This window comes from Aethalodelphis obliquidens, unplaced genomic scaffold, assembly GCF_003676395.1.
Source record: "Aethalodelphis obliquidens isolate GAN/ISIS:26980383/991018 unplaced genomic scaffold, ASM367639v1 scaffold7, whole genome shotgun sequence".
Lineage (NCBI taxonomy): Eukaryota > Metazoa > Chordata > Mammalia > Artiodactyla > Delphinidae > Aethalodelphis > Aethalodelphis obliquidens.
In genome coordinates, this window is record NW_020837951.1 from 6,485,229 (window position 1) to 6,507,356 (window position 22,128).

Genomic DNA, 22,128 nt, shown 5'->3' on the forward strand with positions numbered 1-22,128 from the left:
GCAGGAACAGAGCATGGACTCACAACTGGTTCCTCATAGTCTCCAGGCCCACCGCATTCTTACTACCCAGTCTTCTAGTGGAAGTTCCACCTCCAAACCCACCCAGCCCAAACATGACCCACCTGAGCCTCCCGGATCCAGAGAGGGTAGCTGAACCCAGGGCCCTCCATCCCTGGCTTGGGCCTGGCTGCCCTGGCCAGGAGTCCCACGCTCCCTTGTGACTGCAGCCTTGGCATCCTGAGCACAACAGCCCCGCCCTCTGCCCCCCAGCCTCAGTGCCCACTTCACCTTGGGCGAGGGGTGGATCATAATGACCCTGAAGAGGCCATGGAGGCAGCAGGGAGGGGCCAGCAGAGGGACCAAGCCGGGAAGACGGGCTCTTCCAAGGAGCAGCCCACCTGGTAGGGGGCTCTAACTTCAGGGGACCGTCTCCGGCCCCGCCCCAAAGCCCCACTAGGGTGAATGTGACACTAGAAACCAGCTCAGAGCTGACAACAATCTGGGAGTGGGGTGTGGTAGGGAGGAAGCAGGCTCTGAGATGCCAGTGTCAGAAATGGGGGGCGGGGGGCTTCCCTGGTGGCGCAGTGGTTGAGAGTCCGCCTGCCGATGCAGGGGACACGGGTTCATGGCCCGGTCCGGGAAGATCCCGCATGCCGCGGAGCAGCTGGGCCCGTGAGCCATGGCCGCCGAGCCTGCATGTCTGGAGCCTGTGCTCCGCAACGGGAGAGGCCACAACAGTGAGAGGCTCGCGAACCGCAAAAAAAAAAAAAAAAAAAAAGAAAGAAAAGAAAAGAAATGGGGGGCGGAGCTGGGGCTCTGTCTCCCAAAGGGGGAGTTTGTTAAAAATATGTCTTGCCCCACCCCAGACCTCTGAATCGGAATCTGGGGCATCTGTATTTTCACTAAGCTCCCACCCAAGGGACTCTGGGGCTCCAGAAGGAATGGGCAGCTGCTGGGCAGGTCACCCTTTCAAGCTGGTTCCAGGTTTCCCAACTCCCACCTCAGCGCTAATAACAGTAACAGCAGGTTGAACACTCCAGATGCTAAGTGCTCTCTACCACGTGGTGCTGTTTCATTCTCACAAAGGAGCAGGCGCTGGGTTATCCCCATTCTGCAGATGAGGGCACTGATAGCAGTTAATTAATTGGCTTGCCCAAGGTACAGCTAATAAGTAGTGGAGCTGAGACTAAATCCTAAATAATAATTTTAAAATATAATAACAACAGCAGCTAGGCTTCCTTGAGCACGTACAACGTGCCTGTCATTATTCTAAGCCATTTAAACGTCACAGTAACTCAAAAAGTGCGTACTCTCACCGTCACCGTTTTTCGGTGAGATGAGGAAACAGAGGATCGGGACGCTCAAGCCTGAAGCCACTTACTGTCTGGCGAGCCAGTGGTAGTAGCCCCGAGCCGCGCTGCCCCGCTCCGGGCGCTACGGCCTGGAGGCGGGTCTACGCCCTCCTCTCCACTTCACACGGTACCGCCCCCACTGGCTTGAGGATGCCCTGGGCTGAGCGCAGGGCCAGACATGCCCCGGCGTCGGCCCAGCTCCTGTGCCCAGCAGATGGCGCCCGAGGGGCTCCCCGGCGGTGGCGATCGCAGACGGAGAGACCCGCTGCTGCCGAGGCTGCTGCTGCCCGAGCTCCGAGCAGCCTCTGGCGCGGGGGCCTCCGGGGGCTCCAGGGCTTCGGAGGGCGGCGCCGAGTGGTGGGAGGCCCCCACGTGTGAGTCCTCAGCCTCGGATCCCGGGGTGGGCGTCAGGCGCCCCCGGTCGCGCCTGCCCGTCCTGCCCACCGTGGCCCAGCGGGCGGCCCGGAACCGACCAAGGGCTGAGGTCGCTGCTGCTGCCGCCCACGCTCTTGGCCGGCGAGCCCCGGGAACCGGCGCCGCGGGCCTGGACAGTGCGAGGATCCCCGCAGGGGCTCGGCCAGGGAGAACCCCGACTCTTTGGGCGACTTCCTAGGAGAGCTCCTCCCCGGCCGGTCCCGGCAGTTCCTGTGCCAGCTCAGGGCCTGAGTCTGCGAAGCAGCCGCGACCACCGAGTGAGGCCCCTACGGCCCCCACGGGGGGGCTGAGTCATTTCCGGTGGGGGTCCCACCACCTGGCGTAGAATAATGGCAGTGTTAGCAGAGTATGCCTGGCAGAGTCCTGGCGATGGCAATCACCCCTTGAGGGTGGGTCTACCACTGCCCCTATTGTACAGATGAGTAAACTGAGGCCCAAGGCCATGCAACCAGGAAGAGCCTGGTAAGGATTGTGCCCAAGAGAAGACTCAGAACTATTTCCACCTCCTCCTGGCTCCCAGCATCCTCACCATCACAACATCAAAGGAGTGTGTCAGAACACTCTGGAAGTCCTCCGCAGTGTCCCCGCTACTCCTTCCTCCCAGACCTGGGGTAAGTGTCAGTGACCTGCTGGTGGGAACAGGGTTGTCATCAATGCTCTGACTATGGGGGACCCTGATCACTCATGCCAGGTGTGGCCTATTTGTCTTCAAGGGGCCAGTCATTGTACTTCAAGAATAGTCTTAAGAAGATTTTGCTCCATCAGATACCTGCCCTCTCCTTCAGGAAAGATCACTCACAATTCACCACGGTCGAGAAGACCGATCAGTGCGTTATGGGAGGATGGGGTAGGGGAGTGGGGAGAAAGGGCATTTCTTTCCTTCCTTTCTTTCCTCTGCCTTTCACCCATGAATGTATCCATCTGTCCACCTGTTCATCCATCTGTGTGTCCATCCATGAATCAGGTCTTCTCCCAACCTGTTCAAGGATCGTCCATCAACATCTATGAATCCATCCACCCATTAATCAGGTCTTCTACCAACACCTTCATAATTCATCGATGAATCCATTCATATATTCATTCTCCCATTCACCCATTCATCCTTGCATACATCTTATCTGTGAACCAGGTCTTTTAAAACCTATTCATGAATCTCTCCACCCATCCATCCACCCATGAATCAGGTCTCCTATTGATCCATTAATCCACGTATCCCTCCATCCAGCCAGCCAGTCAGTCATCCAGCTATCCCCAAATTCCCACAATTCTATCCATCTACCCATGAATCCAGTGACTGATCATCTACCAATCCTTCCATCCACCTGTAAGTCCAGGATGCTATCCATTTTTAGTCTTGAAGCCACGTACAAGTCTACACACTCATCTACATAATCATTCACCCCCCCTATGCATCCATACATGTGCCCATCCTCCTAAGATCCAATCCTTGTATTAAGACCTCTTCGGGAATTCCCTGGCGGTCCAGTGGTTAGGACTCGGTGCTTTCACTGCTGTGGCCCAGGTTCAATCCCCAATCCAGGAACTAAGATCCTGCAAGCCACACGGTGTGGTCAAAAAAAAAAAAAAAAAAACCTTTTCATTAATTCATCTATCTGTCCACCCACCTACCCATCTACCCAGTCTTCCATCCTTTCACACAACCCACCATTCATTCATCCATTTCTTCCTCTAACCTTTACTAGCTTTTACTATATGTCAAATATCGGGGGAAGTAAAATAAGGGATGGGGGTAGGAAGAGCCTGGGCATTAGAGCTTAACTGGGCCTAGATGCTGCAGCTCTAATGGAGGGGGAAAAGAATACAGAAATAATTCCTCCTGCTTAAACAGGCTTAAACATGGATGAAAGGTGAAGAGCATTGCCCATGAGTTTAAAGACCAGGGAGAGGAAATACACTAGACCTGCCATTCCTTCTCATCCTGGACCCATGGCAGACAGTACTAACTGATCACAGCATTTTTCCCCCACTGAGCCTCAGAACCCTTCCTGACACAGTGCTCCAGGCAGACACCACCAGTGGATCAGAGCAGGTGCCAGAAATGAAACACATTTGCCAACCCAGGAACTTTAAATCAATCAGACCAAATAAACACACTACTTCTCATAAGATATAATAAATAAGAGTGTGGAACTCATTATCTTGAATGTAAGCAACAACAGGGATGGATACCTTCACAGTGTTTCACATTCAGGAGCTAATTCTTGAGCACTTTAAGGTGTGTGGGGTTCCCTAGTAGGCCCTGCTGGGGACAGCTGGGTGCATTAGAACACGCTCCAGCAGCATTTGAGAGGAGAAGCTGAGATTTCAGCCCAGTGGGCACAGCTGGGGCAAGCCTTTGGCTGGTCCTCAGGCCAGCACCAAGCAGGCATAGATAAGCAAACAGCTGTTGCATAACTAGGTCCCAACGCCTGTAGCCGACACTGTCTTGGCCATCTCCTGGATGCCTGGCTCTTCAATGGGCTTATGAAAAGCGTCCCCTCTGTGTCCAAACGGACATAAAGATGTGGACAGATACATGGAGTCAGATATATCAATAAGCATTGTACGTAAGGTCAAATGTGGCATTTCTGAATAACAGAGCCGTGGATGAATGAAGCAAGCCCTCCTGCAGCCTTGCTCTGGAGGCTGAAATTAATAAATGTCACCATAACAGATCCCCTTCATTGAGCACAGGCCCCTTGCCAGGCCCTGTACCAGATGCCTCACGTAAGTTATTTGATACTCACCAGACTCTTATAAGGATGCTATTATCGTGTCTACAATACATAGTACATAATTTAAAAGGGAAAACTGTAAAATGGAGACTTGAGGGCAGTCTGCCCCATGTCGCAGGACTGGGAAGGGGCATAATTGAAATTGACGATTATAAGGACAGTTCTCAGTTAGAGATGCTTACCCTTGGCCCTGCAGACCCTGGCCTGGGTGGTGGTGCGGGGGACGGTGCTTTTCAGTCCCTGTCATCGCTTCACAACCCTGTATGGTGGGCACAACAATGATCCCCATTTTACAGACAAAGAAACTCAGGCTCAACAGAGTCAGAATTGAAACCCAGGACTGCCTGACTCCGGAGTTCATCTCCTTATTTTCTCTGCTGAATTGCTTGATATATAAGAGAACTGGCTCTGGAACCAGAATTCACATCTCAGCTCCACCCCTAACCAGCTGTGCGATCTTGGGCAAGTTGCAAAAAACGAAAAACAAAAACGCTCTGTGCCTCAGTTTCCTCATCTGTAAAATGGGAATAATAATCGTGTTTCACAGAGTCGTGTGGGTTTGGTGGGCTGATGCCTGTTACAAGCCATTGACTGAAGGGCAGGAAGTGCTCAGGAGAGGCCAGCTGTGGTTGTCAGGATCCCACAGGGAGCTCTGGCCTGATGGATGTGTGTTGTCAGGGTGGCATGAGGGGCTGGGGCCTCAGGCCCTGGTCCTCCCCTGCCCTTCTCATCTCTCTCACCAGGCCCCACACTACACAGGCCCCCAAGCTCAAGGCCGTGCTCACCCACAGCTCCTCGGGGGAAGGCTCAGGGCACTGCAGGCGGTGTTGCCCTTTCCGCGTGCAGTTTGCAGATGAGACGCTACGGTACACAGCGCTCCGCTACTGGGAACGCAGCTGTGCAGGTGAGGAGACAGCAAGGGAAGCTCCAGGACTCCAGAAAGTTCTAGCCTGAAACCTGAAGAGCAGAGGCTGTGGCCCTGGGTCCTGGGAGTTAGGGGCCGGCCAAAAAGCCCAAGAGACCATTGATCCTGTGGAGGAGGCCCTTGAACTGGCCTCTCCGGAGGCTGTTAGGGTGACCCTCAAGGACCAAGTAGAGGGTCTGAGGTCCAGCAGAGATGTCCCAAGGCTGCAGCTGTGGCCCAGGAAACAGTGGCTGTCCAGGCCTGGCCACCACGGAAGGATTTCTCACTGCCAAGGGTTCCCACACGCTGTATCTGCCCACCTTGGAACCCACAACCTCAGCCTGCAGACCCCGCACATGGCCTCCAGGGTCTGGAGAAGGTAGGAACAAAGGCACCCGAAGCATCCTTTTCCCATATCCCTGAAGGCAGACCTCAGAGGCCTGGCTTGGGAGGTGCCCAGAAAGTTCTAGAAGGTCACGCCTCCACAGAAGGCTGGCATTGCCTGGTCCAGCAAAGAAGCTAGGAACCAACCACCAGGCCCAGGTTCCCAGGCAGAGCTTCGTTCGTGTTGGCACAGTTTCCAGTGTTTTCTGAAGTGGGTGTCAAGCGGTGGGAAGAATACACGTCTTTGCTCTGGTACGATCTTTCCTAAGGCCTGCTTTCCCCATCTGCCCAGCCCCTTCTCTTCTCAGGATCCAGCAGTCCAACAGCCTCATCTATTTATTAAGCACCGACTGTGTGCGCTTTCAGGGATCGGCTGCCCCAAAGCCTCGCTGGGGGCAAAGCCCTCAAAATCCAGGGCCTTGGTGGATTCAGAAGGAGCCCGACCCATCCCCCTCAGGGTCACAGGAAGTTGGAGGTGGAAGCTGCAGTTCTGCCCAACTTCTGGTTGTTCGATGGGGCAGCCAAGGCCCTGAGGGCAGATGACACAGCAGCTGAAAAGAGATGCCAGGGTGCCCCCTGGCCACCCCTGGGAATCCAAGGAAAGGGAGCACCTGGAGAAAGTTTCTTGGGAATGGCCGTTGGCTGGCCCGGGAGACACTTCCTTGACAGCCACTGGGCTGCGGTCATACCCCAGAACACCAGAGTGGAGCTCAGCGGCTGCTTCCCAGCCCTTTCCATCCTGAGGAATTCGGGGTTCCTGACCAGCCGGAGGGGCAGCTGTTGGACAGGAAACACCCTCCATCCCCATAGGATTCTCAGCATCGTCTCTTGGATTTACATGGTGGGACGACTGGAAAATGGGGCCCATGTTGGGCTAAAGCAGGAGTGGGGGTGTGGGGAGGGGGGAGGGGGCACAGCTTCGGTGATAGAGGCAGAAACAGTCATGCAGGATAGTTTTAAAACCAGAGCCTTCCCTGGAGGCAGCCAGAAGGCCCTGGGAGCCTTGGGTTGCCATGGAGACGGGACTCTGCCAGCTCTTGCCTGCCAGAGGGAGGAGGGGGGGGTATAGGTGCCCCGCCTGGGTAGAGATCTCACCCGTGCTCTCTCTCCTCCAGTCCGGCAGGGCATCCTCGAGAACAGGACAGCCAGCGGGTCAGCAGCATCGGAGCAGGTGTTCGGGAGTGTCGGGAGATGGCTGGAGAGTTTGCCCAAAGCCCTGTATCCCAGGGCCAAGGAGGACACCACGGCCAACTCATTCGGCTGGGACTCCCGTGGCCTGTGAGGCTTTGTGGAAGGGGATGGGATTCATGCATCTCCTCATCCTGTAAACCTCCCTGTCCAGCTGTGGTCTGGGCCCTTGAGGGCTCTGCCAGCCATGGGTGGACCTGGGACTCAGGGTCCACACAGTTCATGGGCTCCTGTCCCCCTTAGGTCCACCCTGGAGCCGAAGGACCACCTCTCTGAGGACACCTCTCTGAACAGCAGCCTGCCCTTCATCCCCAGGCCCACCACCTAGAGGCAGCGGAGCGGGGGCACCTCAAAACCTTTCTGGAGCAGGTGGGCAAATCGCCCTGTTCCTGGAGCCGGAAGCTACTGAGCAACTGCTGGCAGCCAGCCGCCTGGAGCCCCCCTGCCTGGTGGGGGTTGGTGCCCAGTGGGGTGGCCAGGGCTCTGGGTGAAACCCCTGTATGTGCTCGGCTAAGGGGTGGGCTCTCAGGCCAGGCTGCCTGGGTTCAGATCGCAAGCTCCTAACTTTCGAACGGTGGGGTCTTTTCCGTGTCAGTTTCCGCATCTGTAAAATGGGGCTGACCACAGTGCCTGCCCCCTCGGGCTGTGGTGTAGAATCCCCCTGGGCCCAGGGAACCCCATCTCCTGCCCAGAGGCCCCCAAAACGCCCAGCTGGTCCCCCTTCTCGCCTTAGGAGTCCTTCCTGCCCAGCTTGGTGTTGCACACGCGGTCCTGAAACAAGGCCGCCCTAAGGGGCACCAGCTTCCCCGGCCGTCAACATCACGTCGCGCTCAGAGGTGAATGGCTGCTGGTGCCCAAGCCCAGGTGTGGACACGGGGGAGGGGTGAGGAGAGGCCTTCCCTGACCCACAAATAAACGCACATCCCCGGTGGCTGGTATCTGCTGTCAGGGCTCACCTTACAAACCTCTCCTAGTTGCTGGTCTTTGGGGGTCCTGGGCCAGGGGGAGGGCTGGGGCGGAGTCACAGCTGGGATGAAGATGGGGGGGCAAGGCATCTTCAGGGGTCAGGCTTATTCCAAATGAGCCCCTCTTCTGGGAGGTGGGAGACCCTGCCACACATCTCAAACCTGGGACCAAGCCTCTGTCAACCTAGATCAGCCCACACCTGAAACAGGCACCTGCCCCAACCTCCCCCAGCCCAGCCTCCATCTTTGACAGGAACCAAAGGCTGCTTGCGGACCTCCCCTGTGGGGTGAGGGCATCCAGACTGTGGCCAAAGGGACAAACATTTGTCTTCTGTGTTCCCAGGCCAGAGTCTTATCCCTGGAGGGCAAGCATCTGGGTGGGCAGGGGTCAGATGTTTCTCTCCCACTTAGGGGGGCAGTGTTCAGGGTCACACAGGAGGTGGCGCAAGACAAGGTGGCAGGAACTGCCTGGAGCTTTTCCGACCGCTGCACTGACCCAGCAGTTCACCCCCATTTGCCTGTCTGCCGGGTTTGGCCCTGCCACACACCTGCGTTCCAACTGCTGGGCAAAGTTTGGGCCCCTCCCCTCTCTCCTAGAAGCGGCGCTTTGGCTCCAACCCCTCGCCAAGGCCGGGATCGAGGTCTTTATCGCCACCTCCTGGCCAGTGAAGAAACAGCCACGGAATCCACACCCAGGCGCAGTGCTGAATAGCAAAGGCTGGGATTTGGGTTGGACCGGCCGTGGGGATTTTAGGGCCAGGACGGGTTGTGGATGGGGGAGAACTGTTTCGAAGGAGGGCCCTGGCTCCAGAAAAGGCCACGGATCTACCAACCCTGTGGGGATGGGTTGGAGCAGTGCTACCATTCCCCTTCACTGGGGAGTGTAGTGGGATTCCGATCCCTGGGATGACCTATCCCCTCCATCCCCACTTTCTGGACTTTCACTCCTCCCCCACTCCCCCCCCCCAGTACTTATATTTCCTGGAGAGCCTACGGGTCCCGGAGGAGGCCTGATTTTACTGCACCTTTTCTTCGTGGCCTTGCACAGCCCACCTGGCCCTCTCCGAGCCTCAGTTTCCCCGGCAGAGCCGCGGCGGACCCCAAACCGGCCACCGGCTGCAGCGTCGCGCCGCGCCCACGCGGGGGCAGTGTTGGCCTGGCTTTGGCACCGCCCGGCGCGGCCGAAACTTCTCAGCCTCTTGCTAAAGGGTCGGAAACTTTTCCCCTCGCGCGGCGCTCGCGTCTCCGGCCCTGCGCCGCGCCGCCTCCTTCCACCTGCCCGAGTTCGCTGCCGGACCGCGGGGCGGGGAGGGGAGGCTGCCCAACCCCCAACTTCTCTTTCTCGCTTTTCGTTGTTCAACCAAAATACTGCTAAGCTTGCAACAGCGCCGTCAGCCACGAGCACTGAAGATTGAGTCCCGCGTGCAGCGCACAGCGGCGGGGGGCGGCCCTGCGGCGTCGGGGCTCCCAAAGCGGGGCGGCCGGACAGCGGCCTCCCGGCGGGGACCTGCCCGGTGGGCTGGGGATGGGGACCCGGCGGGCGGCCACGCGGGCTCCCACAGCCCGGTTTCTCGGGGACCCCTCTGCTCCCCGCCCCCCCCGCCGCCCCGCCCACCTTGCCGGCCTACCTTCCGCTCGCATCGCCCCCCTCGCCCCCGCCCCAGCCCTCCATTTCTTCCTTCCCTCTCTCCGTTCTCCTCCCCTCTCCTCCCTCCGCTCTCTCTTCCCCTCCTCGACAAACATGGATTCTGTGTCAAGAGGACCTTCAGCGGCAGCCCCGAGCCTCCCCTCCCGCCACTGCCAGCAGAAACGCAGGGACACACAGGGACAGCCGCAGACAGGCCCCCGGAGACGCGCCCCACGCGCACAGCACACACTCGTCGCGCACACACGTCACACACGCACACAGATAGGCACCACAAACACCTCCACACCCACACCCATGCAAAGACTCACACCACGACACTTAGAAACCCCACATACTCACAGAGGACACGCGCACGTCCTCCCCAGCTAGGGTCTCCCAGCGACCGCACCCCGACATTCCAGAGGCCACTTGTTGCCTTGGAGGCCGCAGATGCAACCTCCACCCCAGCCCTCTGTAGACCTTTCCAACATGCCCCTGCCCTTCTGCAGGCAGAGCTTGAACTTGAATGTGGGGTGACCAAGAAGGGGGAGTGGAGGGGAGGGAGTGCTGCAGGGAGGGGATGGACCCCTCCCCAGGGTCCCCAGCAGGGTCCTTTTCGCTGGTACATTTCCACTCAGGGCTGGCAGGTGGCCAATCCCGCCTGGGCTCCTGGGAGCAGTGTGGCAGGAAGGCTGGGGAAGTGGCCGTGGCTGGAGCTGGTGCCCCAGCTCTTGCTGCTTGCAAGTTCAGGGCCCCCCCTGAATCTCTGGGGGTGGGCAAGGCAGGCGTAACCCCCACCGGTCTCTTCCAATTCCTGTCTGCCCTTATCACAATAGCAGCCGCACCCCATTCCATCTGCCACCCACACCCCGGCCCTGGACCATGGGAAGACCGGGGCCAACCCAGGCTGGGGGGCAGTGGGAGCTGGTCTAGTTTTGGGGGTGGCGGGGAGGGAGGAATGACTCCCAACCCAGGGCAGAAGGAAGTGATGGGAGAAGCAGGAAAATACTCCTTTCTCCCCGCGGTCCCCACCTCACTGGGCCTCTCCACCCGCTGCAAGGGCATCTCCTTAGCTGTTTGCAGGCAAGGAAACCAAGGCCCAGAGAAGTTAGGGGGTCTTGCCCAGGCCATGCCAAGCGCAGGAGCCAGAGCTGGGACTAGGTCCACGCGTGTCCTATGCCAGTGCCCAGCCTTCAGCCACCCACACCCGTGTCCTCTCACAACCATTTGTCGCTGGGAAACCGAGACCCAGAGAGGTTCATCACTTTCTCAAGGTCACTTCGTTCTGAAGGGTTGGAGTCAGGATTCAAATTCAGCAGGAAGAGATGCCGACGATGTACAATCCTGGGGCTCCCTCGCCCCAGGGCAAGCAGGGGGGTCTGGAGGACCCTTCCTGCCCCGGGTCCTTGCTCCTGCATGAAGGGCACCTTGGAGGCAGGGAGAACGGGGGCAGGGTCAGGGAGGGAGAGAGATGCATTTGGAGGTGGTGTTTGCGGAGGATGTGGAGACTGGCAAGTGAAAGGACAGGAGCAAAGGGTCCTGTGAGCTGCAAGCCTCAAGAATTGCCCAGAGGGTGGGGCTGGACCCGCGGGGAGGTGGGACGGCGGCCTGCCTCCAGACAGGGGCGTGGTCAGAGAGGGTCCCTGCCCCCCAGCTCGGATAGCAATGAGGTGCCACTGGAGACATGGAACCCGAGAGAGCAGGTCCCACGGTGGGCTCTGGGGACATGAGCTGCCCCAGGGGCTCATTCACTTTCATTCTGTGGGCAGTTCGGTGAGCACCTACTGTTTCCCCCCCCCCCCCCCCACACACACACACACGCTGGGCCCTGGGATCACAGTAAGGCATAGCCCTGCCCTCAGGACACTATAGTCTGGTGGGGGACATGGACTCCAATAGGCGATTGCAGGACACAGTGACAAGTGCTGTGAGGGGAGGCCCGGGCTTTGGGGGCCCAGAGGGGGGGACCAAACCCACAGTTTGGGGCACAGGGTGGACACCTGGGCCTTTTGACGACAGTGAGATGGAGGCATGGTCAGAACCAGACAGCAGACCAAGAGCGAGGGAAGGGAGGTGATTGCTACAGGCCCTACGGCGAGGCCGGTGCCATGATTCTTAGCATGGGTCAGGGTAGGGCAAGGGGCCCAGGAGGGCTGTTGATGACGCAGGAGGAAGGGCCGGAGTTCCCCTAGCCAAGACAGGCACACATACACACACCCCCTCTGCCCCGGCCATGCGGGGCTGCGCACTGCTCATTCCTACTGCCTTTGTCTGTGCCATTTATCCTAACTCCCCCCCGACGCCCTGCCCTGCCATGTCCTCCCTTTCCCTGACATTTCTGCCTTTTGGGGTCCTGTTGTCCTTCCCTCCCAGATATGCCCTAAGTGACAGATGGTCTGCAGCTTCCAGGGGCTCCTGCGGGGGGCCATCAACCCCTCCATGGAGACAATGCATGCTCCACCTCCACAAGCCTCAACATTCCCCTGTAAACAGCCTCGGGAAAGGGGGTGACACTGGTGATGTTCATTGTGCCGTTTGGGCCCATCAGAGCCAGCTATGGATGCTGGGTGGAGTCCGAGCCAGCAGCAGAGACTGGACCCGGCACTGGGTTCTGGAACCCTCTTGAGTGGTGGCACTTGGACCCAAAGAGCCAGGGGCGGCTCATCTGCCATCTCCCGTCATGAGGCCTTGGGGACCCTTAATGACTCACCCGCCAGGGTTTCCGGGTTTATTGTCTGCACCTGGCAGCCCTGGGGATGGCGGTGACACCCGCAAGCTCGCAGGGAGCCCCCATCTGGGCTCTGGGCTGGCTTCCAGCTCCCCCAGCTGCAGGGCACAGCAAACCCCAAAGAATCTTCTTCCAGGGACCTGCTGGCCCAGGCAGCCCGGATCCCTAGTGTGCATCCTCCAGGGGACGATGCCTCCCCAGGGCGGCTCCCGAGTAACTGCTGACAGCCCACAGCCATTCCATCATGTTAACCAAGGGTCCATGTGAGCAAGACAGACCTGGGCCCTGCCCTCACGGAGCTCAGAGTTCGCCGGGGACCACAGAGGCACAGCGACAAAGGCTATCGAGCAGGTCCTTGTACAGACATCGGTCCAAAGACTGCCATGCTTCAGAGCTTACTGATCCATGAAGGAGGGCGCAGCTCTGTGAAGTAGGCACACCCTTAGCTCCATATTACTGATGAGAAAACCGGGTCACAGAGAGGTTAAGTCACTTTCCCAGGGTCACACAGCTGAGCTCCAGATGAGAAGTCAGTGAGAAGTGCTGTGATGAGGGATGTACAGGCAGGTGTGCAGGGGAGCACAGGGCAGCTGCCTTCTCTGAGGTGAGGGTTTCCTCCTCCAGAAAAACTAGCCCCAGATTTCCTCTGGCCCAGAGGGAAAGGCCCAGGAGGGCAGGACTGTAGCCAGCATACACAGGCTGACTATCAATGGTAAACTCTGCCCACACCTCAGTTCTGTTCCTTCTCCCGTATTCATTCACAGAACACATTTATTGGGTATCTACTGTGTACCAGGCTCTGTGAACAAGACAGACACACTCCTGCCTCAGGGAGCCCACATCGTGGTGGCCAGGCAGATACAGATGGGGCTGGGCTCACAGGGTGTGACCCCTGCAGTCAGCCACACAGGGGCTTGCCTAAAAGGACCCTCCACTGAGTTTAAAGCCGTCATCTTGAGATTCTTAATTAATTTTGAGCAAGGAGCCCTACATTTTCCCTTTGCCCTGGGCCCTTGCAAACTGTATAGCTGGTCCTGGACACAGACATTACACTGTGGTGGATGCTGGGCTGGGACTACAGGGAGGGCTGGCAGGAGGGTCCACGAGGTTTGCTGGACGTGGCAGTAACACATCAGCTTAGGAGTAGGCTTTCTCCTGACCCCAAATCCTTTCATGGGTCCCCAGCTCCCTCAGGGCAGCTCCCTGGGAGCTGGGTCAGCAACAGGCAGGAGGTCAGGACCAGCAAATCTCCAAAGGGACTTTAAAAATACCCCTGCATGTCTGTATCGACTAAATAACGCACGCCCAGCATCGGTAGGCAGAGGCCAGAAACCAGAGAGAAGAAAGCCCTGCTCAGCCATCCCCCACGAGGCCCTGGTCCCTCCCACTAGGTAACAACGTTTCCTGGGCACCTTCCTGAGTTATTCTGCATCATACAAGGAAGTGCTTACACGTGTGTATTTTTGTATTGTGATACTGACTTTGTTTGTTTGTTTTTTGGTGCGGTGTCGATTTTATATACATGCTGTATTGCACACACTTTCTGCCCTTAGTGTTCCCACTTGTCAGTCTAACTAGGAAATCGGAGAAGCCTCTTTGAAGGTCATTTAATTGTAGAGATGGAGAAACTGAGACCCAGAGTGTCACAGCAAGTGTGGGTGTTCTGGTGGCCCAGGCGTGGCTCCTGGCCTTGGCGTACGGAGACTCGTGGTCCTTCCACGTGCTCATATATGCCCAGGCCTCCCTGACAGCCTCTCTCCTGTCCTAATTTCAAGGACTACCGTGGAGGGAGCCAAAGCTCCATCCCGTGAAGGAGGTACCGTGATGATCTGCATTTCTACATGAGGCTCAGAGAGGTGTGGCCACCATCTTGGGGTCACACAGCTGAACCAAGGTTGGAACCTGCAAAGCTGCACTACCTCCCAGGAGCAGGTTCACATTTCCCTGGGGGAGGGGCACTGCCCCTTGCCATATAATCACAACTTCCCTGTTGCCAGAGGGGGAGGCCCCTGACTTCAGCAGGTGAAAATTGGGCAAAGGACCCTTCCAGCCTGACAGAGCCACCAGGATGGAGCTGGCGGGAGTCCCAGCAAAGCCTGGAGGGTGGGGCTGAGCCAGGTGGCCTTCTGGGGGGGGGGGCAGGTGTGGGTGCATCTCCCATAGGCCCCAGATGCATGGAGGCTCCTGGCAGGCGCCCCTTGGTGGGCTGTGCCTGTCGAGAGGGCTGGCATCAGCTGGTTCAATGTGCCTGGGGCTGCCGTTCAGCATTTGGGTTCTAAGGGTTATTTTTATTGTGTTTTGTTTTTTCAAAGCTCGCCTTTGAAATCTGTTTTCCAGCCTCCCCCATCCCGGAGGAAGGAGCTGGTTTAGCTACAACGTGCTGCGTTGTCTCAACCTTAAAAATAATTCCCCTTGAGTTGGGGGCTCATTGTCCCTGGGCACACACGGCCTCCCAAGCGTGGGTGCCAGTGGTGGGTCAGCAGGACAGCCCGACACCCGCCTGCCCTGCCGAGCCACCCCAGGCAACAGGCAGCCCCAGAAGGTGGGCCCTCCAAGCCCTGGGGGTGCCACTGACGCTGGCGAAGGAAGGCGCAACTCTGGCGGGTCATGAAACCTTCTGACGAAAGCCAAGGACCTTATCTGTCCAGGAAAATGTACCCACGCACGAAGCTTTGCAGTCAGTTCCAGGAGCTTCTAGGACTTCCTGGGGCCCATCCACAGACCCCCTCCCTCCAGTTTAGAACGTGTTCCTAAAGGAATCCCACAGTCAGCCTTTTTGGAATAATAAGGAATAATAATCGTAATAGCCAAAATTAAGCAGTTACTCTGTTTCAAGGGCTGTACCGCAGGGTTCCTCAGATTAACTCACATATGCCCCATGATTGAGGGTCACTCACCCAACGTCACTCATCTGGTAAGGGGCTAAGCCAGGATCTAAGCCCAGCCAGTCCAGCCAGTCTGTACTCTTAACCTAACCTTAACATACACACATGTGTGCGCAGGTACATACGCGTGTGCGTGAGGGTATACACACACATACACACACACACACACACACACAGTGCCTCAGCACACCTGTGGGTTAGCCCCAGGGAGAGTCTGCGTGGGGAGCCCCAGGCCAGGCACCCAGGCTTGGGGGTCTGGTCAAGCTTCACGACTGGGGTCCAGTCCTTGTGAGGATCAGATGAGACCCACCTGGAGATTGTCCCGGCTCCACCATCCCGGGATCTGATATTATTTTGAGGGAAGGAACCAAAGTGGGTGTCCCACAGTGCAGACACCCCTGGAAGACTGCCACCCAGCACGAGGCAGTCTCCTCCTCTCCCTCCCTCGCCCCTCTTCCCTCCTTCCCTTGCTACTGTCTGCCTCCCTATTCCAGCCTCCCTCCCTCCCCCATAACCCCCCTCCCCCCTCCACAAACAAGGCAAAGACCAGGGTGGAAACAGCTCTACCCTGTACACAGCGCACTTCTGAGAAGCCCAGACCCCGTCTTGGGGAGCCACCAGCTCTACCCAGTTTGCATGTGGGCTGAGCCCTCAGACCAGGCCAGGCTGCCCAATCCAGTTGGCCCCTCCCTCCTGCCCAGTGCAGGGTGGACAGGGCCGGGCCTCCACGGGCCTTCGAGGCTGGGATTTTCAACGTTTGTGGAGTTAAGACCCTAATACTATTTTCCAACAGCTTTTGGTGGTTTGATAGAATCGCGGGTAAATCTAACTTGCGAATTTTCCCTTCTGATCTCCTTCCTTCTTCTTTTAGTAGCTCAACAGAGTTGGGTTTAGAACAGGGCTGGAGACAGCTCCCACCTCAATCCTGCTCCCAGCCGGGGATCTCCCAAGGAGACCTGAAGTCCTGGGGTGTCACCCACGTGGTTGCGGCCTTCACTCTCCCCTCCCCCCACCTTGCCTCTTCTCCTGCCACCAAGCACTGACCTGGCCCACGCAGGCTTTTCCAAGCCGTGAGGTCCTGCCCCTCCGCCTTCTCCGTGGCTTCTCCCCTCTTCTGCAGCAGGCCAGACCCCTTCACGCCCTCAGGGCCTTTGCACCTGCTTTCCCCTCGGCTTGACATGCTTTTCCCACTAGCTTCACTGACTTCTGTTAAACATCAGGCCTCAGCTTAGATGTCTCCTCCTCAGGGAAGCCCTCCTGGATCAGAACCGAACAATGGTTACATGACTGGTGCACAGAGGACCACTCTCAGCGGACCCTGAGTTCCGGGAGCACAGGGACTGAACAGGTCCCCAGCCCAGACCCTACCACACAGGAGGCCCTCAATAAATGTTGGGCGAGGGGGCTCCCTGCTGTGCTCTGCGCCTCAGTTTCCCTGCCTGTAAGGTGCCGTGTGACGATTCTCTGGTGCTCCCTGTGGGTTTCTGGCAAGGATCACACTCATTTCACAGTACGTGACTTCCTTGATTATCTGATTTTCCAGGGAGGAATTCTAAATCTCTGGGTTGGGGTGGCATCTGCCTGATACCCGGGCACCCATCCCATCCCCCCAGACTGAGTGCACCTGACATCCTGGGGAGGCCCATTAAAACCGCCCTCTCTTGGCAGATAAGGCCCTGCACAGAGAAACACTTCCAGGCTCCGCAACTGTGTACTGTTTGACCCGTGAGGTGGGGTTTGGTGGTGGTGACACCACTGCTCTCTGTGGCCAACGCTATCAGATCAGGCACCGCGGCTCAGTGTGGGTTCAAATTTTGACTTGGTCATTTCCCGTGAGACTGAGGCCCACCCTTCACTCCTCTGTGCCTCAGTCCCTTAGCTATATAATGGGCATAATAACAGTACCTCCAACTGGGGTTCTTGTGTTGACTGAGATGGTTCCCTGCCTGGGCTCTGGGGAGCCCTGCCCTTCTTATCCCAGAGGCAGCAGCTAAGCTTCAAGTCTCTGGAGAAAAAAACAAAACCACACAACAAACAAACAAACAAACCCAAGTCAATACCCAGCTCTGCTACTTAGCGGGCTGTGTGACCTCCTAATGCCAAGGTTTTCCCATCTGTAAAATGGGGGTGATAAGTATAGCTGCCTCTTAGGGTGGCTTAAGGTGAGCCCTAGCTCCCTGCTCGGATCTCAGTAATCCAGACATCAGGGAATCTGCCCAGAATCTTCCCGGTGCTAGGGCTTCCTGGGCAGGGAGGAGGGTAGCTGCGGAAGTCGAAGCACAGAGAAGGCAGCGACAGGCCCGAGGTCACACAGCCCGACCAGGATGGAGGCTCTGTCCCCGCTGGGCCCAGCAGCGCAGCCTCGCGGCCCCCGCAGCCCCTACCTTCCCTGACTGCCAGGCCCTGTAGGGACATGCCCTGCAGGGACGTGCAGGGCCTCCCGGAGGGCGCGCCGGCCCAGCCGCGGGATGAAAGGGGAATCCGCCCAAACCTGCCTCCCTCCCGGCTCGCCCGCCACTTGCGCCACCGGATCAGGCCGGGGCGGCGGGCTTTGATGTCGGCGGAGTAGCAGCGGCCCCCGCGCCCGGCCAGCTCGGAGCCTCCGGGAGGCCGACTTGAAAGGGCAGCGGCGGGTCCAGCCTTCCCGGACCTCCCGGAGGAGGGGAGGAGGCGGGGGAGGGGGTGTGGAACGTCCAAGCCCCGCCCATGGAGCTAAGAAGAGGGTTGTCCTCGGCGTTCAAGGCCCCGCCGGCGGGTACCATGCCAGGATGCTCCCACTAAGCCCCTGGGCCAGACGATAACTGTGGTTCCCAGATATTGCCCTATCTCGGGCCCTAGCATATGCTGTTCCTCCTGCCTGAAAAGCCCTTCTCACCTTTTCCTTCCAGGCCTCAGGGTCAGCTCTTGGGTTGGGGCTTTATCTCTTCTTGTGAGCCTTCCTCGGAGCCGCTCCCCAGCCCTGCCAGGTGCCCTCCTCCCGGTCCGCTGCCGCAGCGCCCCCCGTGGCAGCCCACGCTCTGGTAACCGCACCCCCCCACACACATCCTGATCAGCTGTGGGTTCGCACTTGGGAAACAGGGAAAAGGAATCTTTCAATAACAACAGCCATAATAAGCCTTAGGGGCAGCCAGTCTGGTGCGGGGAGGTGGAGGGCGCTGAGAGAATTCCAGGCTCCCGGTACACCGTATCCTCCAATTACAAAGCTGGGTGGCCTTTCTCCCCACCTCCAGCCCGGGCCTTGCCCTCACTGCAGAGGGGCTCAACCACGGACAGCTTGCAGAAAGCCCCAGCCTCCTGACTCCCTGCCCCAGTGTCCCATGATGCCTCCTTGAACCCTCTCCTCTGCCCGCCCAGCTGACTTCCCGCGCCTGTCCCAGCGCCCCAGAGTGGCAGGCTGGGGACAGAGTTCTGGTTCCAAGTTGCAGATGGGGACACTGAGGCCCACAAAAGGGTCAGGTCCCAGAGCTTGGGGGACAGAGCTGGCAGTGCTAGGCCTCAGGAAAGAGAGGGAGCCCCTCAGACTAGATTCAAACCTAGGACTCCATCCAACCAAGGCCTCCTGGGTCCAGGCACCATCCTTTTGTGGAGGGGGGTGGGGCTTTCGTATACTAAATACAGGAACAAACTGGCCACAAGCCTCAAGACAGCTTTCGGTGTTCTGTCTCAGGAACTGGTGTTTAGATGCATGCACGGCACCATATAACTGGCTGTGTGTGCACACAAGTCCAAGGGCAGCTCTGAAAGGGCCCTCCGGTGCTTCCCCAGGAGGGGGGGGGGGCGTGGTTAGGCGGGGTGGAGAGGTGGATGTGAGGCCAAGTGGGCCAAACCAGATGCCAGCTTCAGCCTCCGCTCCAGCTCCAGCTTTCTGCCTCCCCAGGGGACTGGGAATTCTGTCTGCAGCTCCCCCCCACCTCTCCTGCTGCTCCCACCCCCGTCCCATGGTCTGTTGTCTCCTGGGTTAAGCTGGCAGGGGGGAGAAGGGAGAGAGAATGGAGGGCTCACTCCGGGGGCAGGAGACCTGACTCCCGCCTGGGCCAAGCCTCTCCGCCTGTTTTCTCATCTTTCCTGGAAGTTTGGACTAATTCTCTTACTTCCTCCCTTTAGTAAGTGTTTGCTGAGCACTTACTCTGGGCCAGCCCTGTGCTAAGGGCTGTGGATGCCTCTGTGGACAGGATCGAGTCATCACTTAGTGGGGGGAACAGACACGAATCAAATAGATCCATAAATACAGGCTATGATGGTAGAACTACAGGCGGTTCAGAGAAAAGGCTCTACTCCAGACATCAGGAAGGCTTCCTGCAGGAAGTGGCAAGGATGAATTGAAAGCAGAGGCCAGGGCAGGTGAGAGTAAGTGGTGGCAATGGCAGAGGGCAGAGTGGGTGGGCTGGATTTTGTGAGTGTGAGAGAGGGGACTCACGGCAGGAGGGAAGAGCAGGGTGGTGTGGCAGAGGCCAGGGGACAGCAAGGGGTCTGGGCAGAGTCCTGGTTCAGCAGGGCCTTGATGGACCTGGGAACCCACAGAATCCAGCCCAGAAGGTCCCCACTGCCCGGGTGAGGGAACGCAATGGGTGTGACCAAAAGAAGCAGGAGGGATTAAATTGGGGTTAGAAGACAATCCCAGCCTGTATTTCAGACCCCACCTGGAATGGACTGGCCAACAGAGAAGCCAGAAGCTAGGCTCTGAGGAGGTATGATGGGTGGGGATGGCTCCAAAGTGCATGGCAAGTAGAAAGGGCGTGTGATCCGCGCTCCTAGAAGAACTTTTCTTCCCCTAGGCACGTGGGCTCTTCGTACTGTGGCGTGTGGGCTCTTTAGTTTGCGGCCTGCGGGCTCTCTGGTTGAGGCCTGCGGGCTGTCTGGTTGACGGGCGCCAGTTCAGTAGCTGTGGCGCGCAAGCTCAGTAGTTGTGGCGTGCGGGCTTAGTTGCCCCACGGCATATGGGGTCTTAGTTCCCCAACCAAGGATCGAATCCGAGTCCCCTGCATTGGAAGGTGGATTCTTTACCACTGGACCACCAGGGAAGTCCCCCCTCAGGACCCAGTCTAAATGTTCCCTCTACTGTGAAGACTTCCAGAACACACCTCCACCCTCTGCCTCTGTCCCCTCTATGATTTCATGCACGGTTCACCCATGTGTTTTAAACAGCCATCTTTCATTGGACCCCTACTATGTGTCAGGTGCTTGCTGAACGCTTTGACTCAGAGAGAGAAATAGCTCGCCTGGGTGCCACAGATGGGAAGAGGCAGGACCAGGCTAGGGGCCCAGGACCACCAGACTCCACCCCAGGCTTGTGCTCCTGGAAGGGTGGGGTCCATCTTCATCCCTTTACCTCTCCTCTCCTCCCACCTCAGATCTCAGCTCAGCTGTCCTCCTCCCGAGGTCCTCCGTGGACTGTCCTCCCAGAGTCAGTCAGTGCCTCTTCCACCCCCATGCTGTTCTCCATTCCCTCGTTTCACTTCCTTCATAGCTCTTGTCACAACTGCAATTATTTCCTTCGTTTACATGGTTGTGGATCCTCCACAAGTCTCAAGTCAACTGAAGTCCCCGCGAGGCAGGGACTGTATGCCTTCCTCACTGCTGCATCTCTGTGTTAAAAAGGATTTGGTTGTGGGCTTCCCTGGTGGCGCAGTGGTTGAGAGTCCGCCTGCCGATGCAGGGGACATGGGTTCGTGCCCCGGTCCGGGAAGATCCCACATGCCGCGGAGCGGCTGGGCCCGTGAGCCATGGCCGCTGAGCCTGCGCGTCCGGAGCTTGTGCTCCGCAACGGGAGAGGCCACAACAGTGAGAGGCTCGCATACCGCAAAAAAAAAAAGGATTTGTTTGTGCTTCACACAGGGCAGACTTCAAATAGTAGTGGTTTAAGCAAGAAAAGTTTCTATTCTTTGCTGAAATAGATACAGGCAGTCAGGGCTGGTATGAGAGTCCATGGCCACTGGGGACCCGGGCTCCTACTGTCTTGTTGCCCTGCCGTCCTCGACACACAGCTGCAACCTCGCAGTGCACAATGGCTGCTCCAGTTCCAGGCTCCATGCTCTCATTCTAATCCCGGAAAGGAGAAAAAAGGGAGAAGGTGTCACCCTTGTCCTTTAAGGAGGCTCCCAGGGAGTGAGCCCCAGCACTTCTGCCAACATCCCATTGGTCAGAACTTGGTCACATGGCCACATCTAGCTGCAAGGGAAGGTGGGAAATGTAGTCTCTAGGCCAGGCAGTTCTATGTCTAGCTAAGAATGGGGGGTGCTATTCGGTTTTTTGTTTGTTTGTTTTTAAAATTTATTTTATTTTTGGCTGCGTTGGGTTTTCATTGCTGCGCGCGGGCTTTCTCTAGTTGCCGCGAGCAGGGGCTACCCTTTGTCGTGGTGCGTGGGCTTCTCATTGCAGTGGCTTCTCTTGTGGAGCATGGGCTCTAGGCGTGCGGGCTTCAGTAGCTGCGGCACGCGGGCTCAGTAGTTGTGGCTTGCGGCTCTAGAGCGCAGGCTCAGTAGTTGTGGTGCACGAGCTTAGTTGCTCCGTGACACGTGGGATCTTCCTGGACCAGGGCTCGAACCCGTGTCCCCTGCATTGGCAGGCGGATTCTTAACCACTGCGCCACCAGCGAAGCTCGGGGGTGCTATTCTTATGATTGAAGAGAAAAGAGACCTAGCAGCCTGTGTCAACAGTTCTCATCTCCTGGCTTATAACAATAATAATAATGATAATAATAACAGCTGACGTGTATTTATTACGTTACTTTGCAGTCGTTCATTTAATCCTCACAGTAACCCTCAAGGTAGGGAAACTGAGGAACAGTATTAGTCAAATCACCTGCCCAAGGCCACCTGGCTGGTAAGTGATGGAGCTGGGATGCGAACCTAGGGCCTTCTAGCTCTAGAGCTGATATGTCTCTACTTCTCTGCAGTGCCTGATAAATTGCTGCATAATGAACTAC

The 22,128-nt window shown here is 57.7% G+C and overlaps 1 protein-coding gene across 1 annotated transcript; it reads left to right on the forward strand.

Moving 5' to 3' along the window:
* The first annotated feature begins 1,411 nt into the window (after positions 1-1,411).
* On the forward strand, positions 1,412-9,521 carry CUNH9orf50 (chromosome unknown C9orf50 homolog). The gene is given in 9 exon segments (XM_027104104.1): positions 1,412-1,830; positions 1,832-1,890; positions 1,892-2,012; positions 2,014-2,108; positions 2,213-2,398; positions 5,266-5,426; positions 6,926-7,088; positions 7,242-7,367; positions 7,732-9,521. Coding segments are annotated over 8 exon segments (1,170 nt in total). The 5' UTR covers positions 1,412-1,530; the 3' UTR covers positions 7,327-7,367; positions 7,732-9,521.
* The last annotated feature ends 12,607 nt before the right edge of the window (positions 9,522-22,128 follow it).